The following is a 14,291-nucleotide window of genomic DNA, read 5'->3' on the forward strand; positions in this document are numbered from 1 at the left end:
TGGGTTCGTGCTTTTGGGGGGTTTTGTGCTTTTAAAATGTATGAAATCCAAAGTAGAAAGTATGCCATGCAAACACGATGTGGTGTTTTTCACACTTCATACTTTCAAAAGTACTTTTGAAAAGTCTATCCAAACAAGGCCTAAAACTCCCATGACCCTGAGGGCAAAGGTGGAATTAACTTAATATTAGTACAAAGAAATTTGGTACCCCATAGATCACTCTTTTCTTCGTACAAGAAAAATATGAAGATTCAAAAAGGCTCATAACTTTGAAAGAAAATTAAGAAAAGGATATATAACTTCAGCATTAGGGTGGGTGATCTTCTACAATGTTAGATAACATAAAATGTAAAAAGGAAAACGTAAAGGAAACAACATAGTGGCAAATTTGCTCTTGCTGTGAACTTTACATAAAAGAGCTGCAACACTTGTAGGCTTTTTATGCCAAGTTTAGGGTAAGAAACACTGCAAAAATTTGTGCATATCTCTGTAGGAGTATTTTAAGTACATGTTTACCTAAAAACATATTCTTGCATTTTATAACTAGCACACTTTAGGAGGATGAAGAGGATGACAATCCAGAGCGACTGATTTCAGCCTTGTCTTTGTTAAATGCCTTTTGGACATCTCTCTTAAGTTCAACAAAACGTGACCGCTTTATTCTCTGTTCATCCAAGGATCCCTTCTCGAGAAAGAACAGATCAGGCAAATCGTCCTCCATGAATTTGTCTAGCACTTCTGAACAGTGAGGAAAGTATCGCCTACCCACCTCTACTGCAACCATGAAAATAGCAAAGCTTAGCAAGAAATTGCTCACAAAAAGAGACCCTCTGATTAGTTATCAAAGATTAGTAATTTGCTTTTGCAAATTGAAAACAATTTGTCTTGGTTTTAACTTAGTCCCATTTCTTTATTAATGTGCATGGGCTGGCTTTAGTATATTACTGAGGTTCCAACATCTAAAAATTGCCATAAATGTTTATGGTCACAAATTTCAGATCATTAAGGCATTTTTAATTGTGAGTATATGCCACTATTTTCTTCCCCATTGAGAGCTTGAGATCTGAATAGGCTCTATTTCAACATGAGATGAATGGAACAATGCACTTTAGGCTCCATTTGGGAAGAGAGCAAATAGAATGCAATTACAAATATGTAGAGTGGATTTGGTCCATGCAAATGCAAAGTTGGTTTAGTTTTGCATTGATAAATTTACTTTCTTTCCAAACAATTTTTAGTTGTAATAGGTGCAAACATGAATCCTAAGATTGAAATATATACCCTTTTAACATTAATCAACTTTGAGTGCAAAGTTTGCATCAATTTCTTGGATGCAAATTTTGCTCTTGTTTTTATAATAGCTCTTATACATTTTGGTGTTTGTGGTCCATGTTTGGGATTAATTTATAGATTAGTTTCCAAAATTTGGCAAATTACATGAACAACAAAGAATTCATAATTAAAATATCCAATGAATGTCTTAAGAAGTTATAATACCTAGATCTCCATATGTTTTCTAGAGAATGATTTCATGGGCGATAGTCCTAAAATATATGAATCCAGTACAACAAAAGCCATTATTAGACACTTTATGAACATTAATAGTTTCATTGGTAAACGACCATAGATCAGATTAGGTTAATAAAACTAGAAGTAAAAGAATGTATAAGCTTACTAGTAAGTGTGCACATGCTTTGCACATGACAATTCTAGATGATGATCATGATAGTAATAATGTACCCAAAATTTTCTATAAACTTTATGTATTTGTTATTTTTTGTTTTTTATTATTAATTGGATGCAGATTGCAAAATCCAAATCTGATTACATAAACACCTCATCCAAATATGTGATAATCAGATCGAGTTATGAAGTTTCAAGTATCATTGATAGGTTTACCTGCTTGTCTAGACTCTTCTTTTTGTAATATTTTATCTTTTAGGTGTATTTTTTTTTTCATTTATCAAACAAAAAATGTACGATTGAAATTGAGGGAATTGAATGAGGTGAAAAGTAGTAGTTCAATTTATAATTTAAACCTCACAATTAAATAGGGACTAAATTCAAAATTGAGTATTTTAGTTAAAAGAAAATTCCACAATCTTATTCATATTTTTAATATTAGTGTAAATATAGAATTATATGTGTGTTCAATTATATATACATATATATATATATATATATTTGTTTTCTGTTGCTTTTTTGTTTAATGTGATAAATATATAATATTATACATGTGCCTGAATGTTTTTTTTTGAAAAAATTTATGTATTCTTTTCATTTTTGTATTTTATATTTTATTATTTATTTATGACATTAAAAGTTAACACATTTGACCTAAAAGTTGAACTATTGATCTTGGACAAATAATAAAATAATTTCATTTTTGGTCAGTACTAAATTATGTATTTCATTTTCATTATCAATAAAAATAATTCTTGTTTATTACACTTATTTTTTAATTTGATTAATAAAAATATCATATATGTATCTATTTTTTCTATATTTTTGTAATTTTCTATATTTATTTCTATTTTAAAAATTTTATTACCTAACTTGACTTCATAGGTTAATCAGTTTGATTAGAATAAAGAATAGTTTTGTTTTTGAGTTAGTTTTAAAATATATGAGTTTATATTGTTAAAAATATTGACATAGATATAGTTAGTAACATTTATTAGTGAAAAAGAACTTAAATATATGATTTAATAAGAGAAAATAAGAGTTAATACCTTACCTATAAGACTTAATGAGAGAAGTGGGAAGTAATAATTTAAGTTACATTTTCAACCCTTACAATTAGAAATAGACTAAATATACAAATATAGGCATTTTAGTAGCCATTAAAGCTCTAATAAAATGACTTTTATACTATTTCTCAAACAAAGAAATAGAGGGTGTCAAAAAAAAATGCACTCTACATCCACACTTTTATATATAGTATAGATTGGATGGGATGCTCATCTGTACCAATGTACTGGATTTTGATAAATGACAGGTACAATTGTCATACTGATATCTAGATCTAGGCCTCTCAAGTTTAGATGGCTTTTCATTGTTTAAGGAAGTAAGTGTCGAAAGATGTGCATTTGAGTGAAACTAGATTCTAGAGGTAAATAAACAGATGAATGAAGACCAACATATGCACATGATTCTAAAAATGAAAAAAATCCTTTTACATAACCATTATTCCTCTACTTCCCTTAGGAGGAACCTAATTTACCAAACTATAAAATAACAAAAAAAAAAAAAACTTTATGAATTGGCTTATCATCAATAAATCTATCACTAACAACAACCTTTACAAATCTTGATGCACAATTATGTACCACTAGACATTTTGAGCACTGCACTTGGTTTTTTAGGTTGATAGTTGGGATAAGGCTAAGATGATGATGATGACGACTTGGTTTTTAGTTGATGATACTGGTTTTATGAGAACAAATTGTGGACCAACAGTACCTAACCTCTAGGCAAGCAGCGTTTTTGCAATGTTAAATTGAAAAGAAGAAAAAAGTTTATCAGTACCTGTCTTTTGCAGTGCTTCCATTCTTGAATGCAGTCTTTTGTTCTGCGTTGTAGGAGTCTCATTCAAATCGACCTCTCTCAAGTTACCAGATGAGCCTTTTGATGCAGAAAGACCAGCGAATTCAAATGTTGAATCTGCATGTGCACTCTCCATGGCTAGTCTGGCTTCAGTGGGGAACAACAATCGTGCAAATGCCACTGCAAATTTAGAGTAGAACTTATTATTTCCTTTTTTGATCAAAAGAACTTATTATTTCTTAGCATCCATGCATGCAAGCAGAAGTAAAGATCTGAACATTTTCTGATGGAATGACTGAAAAAATGTGCATACAAGGCAGAGTTCAAAGCAAGCAATGGTCTTGTTCTTCATTAACTGATTGGTAGAAAGGAGTCAACCACCCCTCAACAAGAATTAAAAGAAAATAACTGAAAGGCTTGTAGAGAAATCATTTGTTTAATATCATAAACACTCCCGAATGCTTCTGGAAATTCTGATGGTATTTGAAAATAAATACTCAAGGGGAAAGACTGTCACTTCTGAGATATCGGGTATCCCACAAGTAACTGATTGTCATTATTTCCTAGAAAACATATATCAAGAACGCAATTAAAGCTTGATCAAAATGAGTAGATGCTTCATGTTCAACAATTGTGAATCTGGGCCTACAATCTAATAATTCACCTCTGTTTTCCAGGTACAGGAGCTTCATGTGAAGATCCTCAGATGTTGCTGGTGATGATATTGATGTGGCCCCTGCCATTGGATTCCTCCTCATCTCTCTTTCCAGAATGTCAATGCATATCCTATCTTTGTTTGTTTCCTGTCCCTGTATTGTCTTTGCATTATAATCCTTTGGCCTAGTCAGCCTCCTACAGATTCTAACTGCGCTCTGGCCATCAGACGTCAATTCCAATGCAGAAGCTCCTTTATTCAGCAGCCTAACTATTATAGATGGCTCCTTACGCATTGCAGCAACATGTAGCACTGTGTAACCTCTGGCATCCCTGAGGTTGGCATTAGCCAAACCCAGATCAAGCACCTCTGCCACAACCTTGGGATCACAGTAGGCAGCAGCATAGTGAAGAGCATTGGCATCATCCAAGGTGACCCCTGATTCATTCAGAAGAAGTTTCACCAGTTCAACATCATCAGAATCTAAAGCCTTGTGGATTCTTCTGATGTTCTTTTCACGTACTGGATCCACATCCATAGCAGAAGCTTCATCTAGATGAGATTTGAGACGGAGAGATTTGATGTCCATTTTGACTTCATTAGGGAGTTTTTCCAGAGAGATGCTATCAAGATCTGATCGTGCTATTCTTTGGACACAATGATCAATGAGATGATTCAATTGGCAATGAAAAGCCACCATAAGGATGGGGATTACATCTTCCGCAAAAGCCTTTTCCACAAAGATGAGAAGACGACGCTGCAGGGAAACGCATACTATTAAATCATAATTACTCATTATACAAATTCTTGTAGAACAGGACAAAAGTGAGTGACAGAAACAAGGTCAAAGTCCAATAGATCTGAATGGCCCTGTTCATTTTTTGGTAAATGGAGGGGGGGGGGGGAGTTGGTCAATGAGAAAGTTGACCAATAACTTCCCACCTGGGGGGAAGTTGCCAAAACATCATAGAACAAAAATGCCCCTTCCAATAATGAAATTTTATGGGTAAAAATGGTCAACGGTTTCACTTACGCTTTTGATCAAAAGAAACAGGTAAATGACTTAGCAAAAAATGAACGAGGCTTTAAAGTTAATGGTTTTATGAGCAAAATACATGAAAATGAGTATGTTCTCAAATTCTAATTCTAACAATTCCTAAAATGAATCAACAACTAGAAATCCAAACTTGGAAATGAACAATGCCTCTGACTATATCATAAACAACCCTACAGTTTTCCCCTTCATCAGATGATTGTGGACTAACTAGTAACCATGGATGGATGAATATTGGGCTATGGCCCTAAGGATTCTATCAGTCCATCTTAGAGCCTGAACTTTGACTTCCATAAGGAGCACTGATGGTTGCATTTTCCACAAGTGATCATCTAGGGATCCGAGTTGTCCTGTCTCATATGTCCTGTAAAATGCCAATTTAAGAATTTGCAATATAGATGGACATATTTAATTCAAACCAATATGGAAGTGCAACATTATTACCCTGTAACTACCCTCAAATTTATCAATATCAAAGAACAAAAGAAAAACATGGGAAAATATCTGAAAGAATGAAAAAATTGATCTCCATTGATACTTTGCATGTGTGCTGCAACATCATCTTTGCCATGGAGATTGTTGGATTGAGTAAAGGCTTAATGAAACCTAATAGATTTTGTAGTTAAATTAACAAAACCAAGCATCTCTGTTAAAAGCACTCAACTGATTTCCCTCTCTCTGATGTTTAAGTTGTCCTAAGTTAACATCTCCAATAGCTACAAGAAAAGGCAAACTTTTGCACACATCCATAATGATCAATACATAATACTACAATTCCATCGGAATAATCTATAAAAGGACATATAAATGAGGACCCTGTGATTTATCAGATGGTACTTTGAGAATGAAGGGAATCAAAGATGTTTTGAACTAACTAGGCCCTCAGGATGGTATACTCAAATTCATTATCTATTTGGAAGGCACCAATTTTTAAAGAATCTCAAAAACTTAATTGAGGGCCTTGAGGCTCTAGGCGTGGTATCACAAAATACATGAGCATTCTGAATATATACTACCAATTAATCGCAAATCCAACTTTCCCAAGTCTCCTAAAGAAGATGTTCAGATCAGGAACTTCATCAACAACCAGTCTTTTCTCCACCACAAGTATTAGAGAACTCAACTGGAAAAATCACCAATAAGCTGCCTAAAGATGCTCTTGGGTATTTGAGTATTTCACACAGAAAAGGCTAATTGATGATCAAAAGGGGAGTTAAAGTTAAGTTATTTGATTAAGTACAGAGGGAACCTTAATCAGAGGGCATAACTGACCTGAAAAAGTGAAACCAGCTCTGTTATCTGAAAATGGGCAGAAGTGTACATCAGTTCCACGATAAAATTTATTGCAGGTCGGCAGGCATCATGGGCACATGAAGAATCAACGCACGTTGATACCTCGGCTGGAGATGGCTTCAGCTTTCCAGTGTACAAATAGCTCAAGAAAATCGTGAAGGCTTCATAACCAACCTTACCATAAGGCACCAAATCAGTCATGTTATATTGTGGTTTACCTTCTTTCTGAGGAGAACCCTTTGTCTTTGTGAAAAGCTCATGGAAGAATCTACTCCTGGCGGCCAAAATACATCGGTGTACACCCACGGTGTTTCCCTCAACTATAACCTCTGCATCACTGTAGTCAAGTCCAGTATCAATCAGGAGCTGTTCCATGTTAGAGCTGAGCTTTCCCAAACTGATGATATCAAGATTGACTCCTGGTTCAGGACTGGTCGGAGCAGATAAGTTATAGCTGCTTGAACCATTTGATAGATGGGAAGACGAAGTAAAACTCAAGGAAGATGATGGCTCCGACGACATTGCCATCGTCTCTACTCTATAATCTCCCTCTGATTGGACTGTTGTGAATTATGATCCTAAAAATTCTAGATCTAGAGCAAATAGATGCATTAAAAGCTTTCAAACACCGACTATACAAAAGCAATTACAGAGACAAACGAAGATAGTAAAGTCTAAGAAAGAATTTGCAGAAGTAAACAGATGTCGACACAAAACTATACTAAGAAGTTCCAAAACTGGGTGGCCAGTAGAGGAAAAGGAATAGAAGGATAAAGCAACGAACCAAAACTAGAACTCTGAAAAGGAACCCTTTTTACAACATAATCGGTACAAATTGAAGCAAAATTTGAAGCTGGCGACCCAGAGTAAGCTGCGGGAAGTCTTCCTATATTACATCTAAATAGATGGCAGAGTCAAACGAAAAGAGGAAGACCAGTTCCCATCTCTTTTGAATTTCCAATAACCGCGACGAGCAGTGCAAATAATCGAAGAAATACTTCCGATCGACATGAAGGGACAAAATAATCCACAGAGAAACCCTCAAATTTTCAGGAACCAGAATTCAACATAAACAGCTCTACCACAGAAATCTCACGAGCAGCTAAGATGGTCAATAACAAAATGACTTCTACTTTCTTCACAAATTTTCACGACCCGTGAACAATAAACAAATTTACGCACAGAGGTTTCCCTGATCTCGCTTGAATTCCTACTGCACTTCAACAAAATATACAAAAATTCGATACCAACACATTAACTACCTCCAAATTTCCACACATCCCCGATTTGATCCAAAACACAGCCCAATTCAAAAAACTCCCTCACTTTACAGCGGAACTTGCAACAAAGCTAATCAAAACCAAACGACAAACCCCCCATCTCCTTTTCTGACCCACACAAACACTCAAAGATCAAAGACATATGGTATAACCCCACTGAACAAACTTCCGGATTTCAAGAGAACCACTCATTTTCATCCCTTGGAATTCGCATTAAATCTACACGAATTTACTTAGTTCCTTCCGATCCATCCACAAAGATCATCGAAAACGACAAAAATGACAGAAATTCAGAAAGGGAGCTAAATTCGATTAATAAGTCTCCAATTTCACGCAAGAAAAGGTTGGATTAGCTTAGCAGGTAGAAAAATAAGTCAAGAATAACTGAAAGGGGGGAACGAGATTCCGAGACAAAGCGTGAATAGTAGAATCTTACGTCTCCGCGTCGCATTTAGAAATTTCTTCGGGGTTCATACGTGTTTTAGAGAGAGGAAGAGAGAGAGAGAGCGTGTGTAAGCTGTGACGTATGCTAGAGAGAGGGAAAGAGACGAGAAGGTGCATCGTCTGCTTCTGCTCATATTACCTGCTTCTCTTAGGGTGATGAAGTCGTTTGCTGACGCCTCTGCTGCTGTCACGTTTGTCGTTAGGGTTTGCTTACGTCTCCAATGGCGTCATTCTAGTGATAGAAAAACAGTGCTTTCCAGAGAGAGAGAGAAACCGATATCGGTGAGAGAAAAGCGGAATACCGATAAGTCGCAAAGACTTTAAGAGGACCGATACCTATTGGCTAATGGCTATGGATATATACTCGCTAGGCCTCTACATGGATCGGGTCGCATTATGGGCCCGTTTGGGAGGGATGAGCTTTGAAGCGTTTTGAAAAAGCTATTCAAGAAAGCTGAAGCGGATAGCACAGTGCCTATTTGGGTGGCAGCGGCTTCTTGTAAGTTGTAACCAAGGTTTTTAAAATCGATTCGGTCAACGAATTGGTCAGGGGTCAGGAGACCAGTTTTTGGGTTGAATGGTTTAATCACTCGGGTTAACAGTTTGTTGACTAAATCAATGTTTTTTTTACAAAAATCTGATTTTAGAGAAAAACAGAATCAGCCATATGTAAAATAAAGTAGGCCCCACACCGAAACTTATAACTTTACAAAGCCATGTTTTGTAAAATACCTGAAAGTTAAAAAATAGATTTTTAAAAATTAAACTATTTTTTAAAGGTCTAGAAAGCAGTAATTAATAAAATAGCTTTGTTGAAGCCCACGCAAATGAGAGATCAGATCTGCTTCTCACATAGGGCGTCTCACACGCACCTTGCACGCACATCCTACCAACTATTGGGAACATCTCCCATACTTACAAGTTATTTTTCACGGGAGATGTTCACAATGCATGATGGATGTGTATGTGAGGCGCTCAAATGTGAGGAACAGATCCCGTTTCTCCAAATGAATCCTAACAGAGACCGCTTGGAAAGGCTGAACTGTTTGGGCTGCCTTGAAGGGCTCTGGATAAACTGTTCAAAGAGGCTGAAAACGACAGCCCTCAAAGGTACTGTGGCAGCTGACTTTCGGATCTCACCACCGATATCTCGCTAATAGTGTTTATGTGGGGTGGGGCCCATCTCAGAAGCCTATAACCCACTGCATTTCAAAGCTCCCACCTTTGAACACCCAAAAGCCATGCGCTTCAGCCCTTTCTAACGAGACTACGGTGGAGATGCTGCCTTTTTTCCTCCAAAAACAAATCCAATAATTTTGGTTTCGGTTGAGAGGATCGCATCTAAAGTTGTAAGGTCAGCCATGTCATTCGTGAGTCGGCATCGCCAGTAAGGGTGTGAACGGATTGAATTCGAATTTGATCAAGCAATATCTGAATTCGAATATGATTAAAAAAATACGATATCTGAATTCGATTCGATATTCGATGGATATTGAAAATTAATATCCGAATTTGAATCTGATTAAATATTTGAATGTCTGATTCAATTCAAATTTGATTAATTAATTATTTTAGATAATTTATAAATATATAAAATAAATATTTTATTGATATAAAATATATAAATTATTTGTATAACTTAATTATTATATATAAATTATAAAATATTTTATATATTATATATAAGAATTAAATAATCGGTCGAATTCAGATATTTATCGAATCGAATCAGGTCATATCCGAATTCGAATCCGATTAACTATTCGATAAGAATAGGATATCCGAATTCGACCGATTAGATATTCAAATTATCCGAATCCGATTCGATTATGTCGAATATCGAATTTGAAATCGAATTTTTGAATACTGTTGACACCCCTAATGGCCAGGCACGATATGGCCGTTTAAAGTATGGCTCGGGTCTAGTGTTAATTGTTAAGCATGGCCTGGCCCATACTTGTGGGTTATGCCAAGCTTAGGTTTTTAAGACCCATGAGCCAGCACATCACAACATATATAGTAGCCCATATATATAAAAATTTTTATTTTCAATTTTATCATATTATGTTTTTGTAATATTTTATATAGGGTAAAATACAAAAACCTCCCTTATAGTTTCATTTTAGTAAAAACCTCTCCTCTATTTTTGACAAAATTAACAAATACCATACCTCCCTTCTGTCAATGACCAAGACGGAAAAGTTAAAGAGATGATCATTTTTTCAAAATACCTATTTACCCTTTCTTTAACACTATTCCTCTTCTTCCCCATTCGAACCTAGAAGCAGAGGCAATGGCGACATCCCTCTAAATCTGATCTCTTCCTCTTCTCTCATCTTCTTCAACTTCTTGTTCTTCCCCCTTTTCCCTTTCTCTATCCCATTTCCGCCGCTGCAACTCTTTCTCCCCCCATCTGCGCTCCCTCTCTTTCTTCTCCATCTCTTTTCTTCTTCTTGTTCCTCCTTCCCCTCCTTTGTTCTCCTTCCCATGTCAGCATCCATTTCCAGATCACTTTCCATCACTGTTCTCTGATCATCACCATAGCTGCATCCATTGCATTTTTGTTTAGATTTTCGGCTATCTCTCACCGTTTTCGATTGCCCTTCTCATCCCCTATCATACATACCTCGTCTTTTAGCATCTCGGCTCCCTAGATCTATAACGCAAACTCTGCTTTGAACACCATTCGAACAGAGCTGGTCGCTACAAGTTTCATTTGAAGTCGTTGCTCTCTCTTAGCTTCAGGTGACATTCACATTGGAAAGATCTCCTTCTCTCGCCAATCTCCCATTTGTATCCTTTGAGAACCATTGCTATCCGAGATGGAAGTTAGCTCAAGCTCCCTATTGTAGAGTTAAGTTTCAAGCCAAAATCCCAGTCGAGGATCAAGGTTGGTGCTGCCATGGCTGGAACCATTACTGTCGACGACATTCTTCTCCATCTGCCAAACACATGGTGACACACCTCGGAGCGAATGCAACATGTATTGCCTCGATTACAGCTGTGACACATTCTACTTCTATTGCCGGGGGTCAAGGCACAAAGATCATCGAGTAATTTAGGTGGGTAGTAAACTCTTTTCCTTGTCTGTTTTCCTTTTGTTTCAGATTACTGAGTTCATTTCTTTAAGGGTGGAGTCCTGAGGAGATGATTGATTAGAGAGAGGAGGGACTGATTTGGGATTTGGTTGACAAATAAGGTGATCATCTTATCATGATGTGGTGAGGGTGGCCGAAATTCAGAATGTTCTTGATATCAGTGGAGTTCAGATGTATGTGATCAATAGTGCCACTGATGAAGATTGAAGAATGGGGAGGAACAGAGTGTCTGGTGTGGAAGCCTCAAAGAGAGAAATGAAGAAGAAAGGGAGAGCAAGAGGAGACACAGAGATGCCAAATGAGAGAAGAGAGAGAGAGAGGGGGAATGATGAATAGTGCTATTTCATGTTGGTGGGAAGAGAGAGAGAATCAGAGGGAAATTAAACAAGAGGGAAGGTTAGAGGGGGGAGTGCATCACCATTCTGCCGTTGGTGTGAGAAAGATGATGAATAATGTTCTAGAAAAGGTAAAATAGGTATTTTGAAAAAATTGGTCATCTCTTTAACGTTTTCGTCTTGGTCATTGATGGAAGGGAGGTATTTATTAATTTTGTCAAAACAGAGGGGAGGTTTTTGCTAAAATGAAACTATAGGGGAGGTTTTTATGATTGTCAGAAACTTCAGGAAATGTTTTTGTATTTTACCCTTTTATATAAAAACAATTATATACTTTATATAGAAAACTTTAAGTTTTTTAAGTTCTTATTTATCTTGTTAATTTATTTTAACTTTTTTATTACTTTTCAATTTTTCTAAAAAATTGTGCCACCTATGGCCATGCATGGCATGGTATGGGCCCACCAAGCTTCTCTTTTGAGGGGTTTTAGGCCAACCAGGCATAGCCTACCTAGGCCCATTCATTTATTATTTTTTTCTTTTTTTCTAAAAAAATTGTGTCACCCACAACCCAACTTGCCCTGACATGATATGGGCCCGCTTGAGCTCGTGTCGAGCTTCCCTTTTGAGGGGTTCCAGGCCAGGTAGGCACGACCTACGATAGTGTGAGCAACTTGCAATGGGTTCTCTATTTATTTAAGTGGAATAATACAGGGCATTTTAGTAATTACATCGTTGGGCTAGCATGTCATTCATAACACCCCATCACATATAATATAAGAACACTATGGTGTGACAAGGATGGAAAGGTTTAACCTATTATACACAAAAATGCCACTAGGCATTAATATTAGGATTCCATAGAGTTTGGATCTCCTACCCACAACAACTCTACCTACATGAGATCACAACCATGCCCTTATATGGTGTTGTGCATGGGGAGATGTTCCCAATGCATGGGGGTAATGCTTTGTGGGTAGGAATGGGTAGAGTTGTCATGGGTAAGAGATCCCATTAGTACCTTGTACTTTGGGCTTAGTGCCACTTTGGTACCTAAACTTTAAAATGTGACAATTCAATACCCAGACTTTCAAAACGTGCCAATCCAATACCTGTCATTAACTAGTCATTAAGTGACATTTGAAAAGACAAAAATGCTTTTCAAATGTCATTTAATTCTCTTTATCAATTGTCCAAACATTGATAAAAAATGAACAGTCCCAATTCCTTGCCTCTTCTATACAAGAAAGTTGGGGTCACATCTCAGTGGGCATTCTAGTGACTCCAACTTTCTTGAATAGAAGAGGCAAGGATTTAGAACTGTTCATTTCTTATCAACATTTGGATGGTTGATAAAGAAAATTAGATGACATTCGAAGGGATTTTGCGTCCTTTCAAATGCCACTTAATGACTACTTAACAGATTGGTTAATGGCATGTACTGGATTGGCACGTTTTGAGAGTTCGGGTATTGAATTGTCTCATTTTAAAGTTTGGGGACCAAAGTGGTATTAGGCCCAAAGTACAATGTACTAATCAGGAAATTTCCTTATTTTCAAAAACAATATCATTTCTACCTTGCCATATAAGGTATTAAATCTTTTTATCTCTCTATTTAAAGTATTTTTTATCACAAATGAATTCTATTAATTAGATCTATATCCAATACTTTAAATAATATAGAACCCATATTTAGAGAAAAAACTGACCCAGAAGCAAAACCTTCTTCCATCCATGTGACAAGTAAGCAACTCAACTATCAAAGTGAAATGAATCAACCCATGATGTTATAATTAAATAATAAAAAACAAAGAATAAAAAATATATAAATTATTAGTATAACAAAAAAATTATCTGAAATTCTTAAGTTTTGATAAATTTCATCATGGACGAAATGCAACTGTGCAAGTGCTTGTGAAAGTAAAGATGAGAACTAGTATACTATATTAGGCTAATGCATATACGATTAAATTCCTCAAGAGTACCATATTTAATAGGAATGCCTCTAACATAAAGAAACTGACCACAATCAAACCAACAACAACAGTAGTAGAAAGGAAGGTGTAGGATTGAAAGGAACTCTCTCGAACAACAGTTCATTTCTAGCTTACTAAATGTGCTTCATATAGATATTGCCTTTGAAAAAAGAACCATGTCCTTCATCAGCCACTACCTTATTATGGTGCCACCAAAAATGAAATAGGTCCAAAATATTAAAAAATTTGGATTCTTGAGGTCAAAAATTTAGAGAGCTTTTGCTCTTGGGCACAACATAAGAAGGTGGAGCATAGATTTTGTGACATTATAACAAACTGGACAAATATCACTAATGGCCTTAGAGAATTTATGTAGACGCTCTCGGGTACGGAGTAACTGTTTAACACATCGCCAAATGAATAATTTAATGGAAGGGGTGATATTATTCAGAATTTTGCATTGGGCTGTAGTATACTTAACCCTTTTTTTTGGATTTTGAGAGGGGGAAAAGTTGGTCAATGGGATTTATTGACCAAGAATCTATTATGGACACACCACCCGGTAGCACGCTGCGGTGCAATCATAGGCAGTAGCACACACAGCGGGCCG

At 36.2% G+C, this 14,291-nt stretch overlaps 1 protein-coding gene across 2 annotated transcripts; it reads right to left on the minus strand.

Moving 5' to 3' along the window:
* Positions 1-268: 268 nt before the first annotated feature.
* NPR3 (NPR1-like protein 3) lies at positions 269-8,484 on the minus strand. 2 transcript variants are annotated; one of them, XM_010274010.3, is made up of 4 exons: positions 6,528-8,484; positions 4,211-4,958; positions 3,529-3,726; positions 269-771 (listed from the first exon to the last, which is right to left on the minus strand). In XM_010274010.3, exons 1-4 carry the CDS (start codon positions 7,074-7,076, stop codon positions 554-556), a joined length of 1,713 nt encoding a protein of 570 aa, XP_010272312.1. In that variant the 5' UTR covers positions 7,077-8,484; the 3' UTR covers positions 269-553. The 2 variants fall into 2 exon arrangements, with proteins under 2 accessions (XP_010272312.1, XP_010272311.1); XM_010274009.3 differs by having other exon boundaries at positions 269-774; positions 6,528-8,281.
* Between the last annotated feature and the right edge of the window lie 5,807 nt (positions 8,485-14,291).

The sequence above is a fragment of the Nelumbo nucifera genome, chromosome 7 (genome assembly GCF_055504915.1).
Source record: "Nelumbo nucifera cultivar China Antique chromosome 7, China Antique-T2T, whole genome shotgun sequence".
Taxonomy (NCBI): Eukaryota; Viridiplantae; Streptophyta; class Magnoliopsida; order Proteales; family Nelumbonaceae; genus Nelumbo; species Nelumbo nucifera.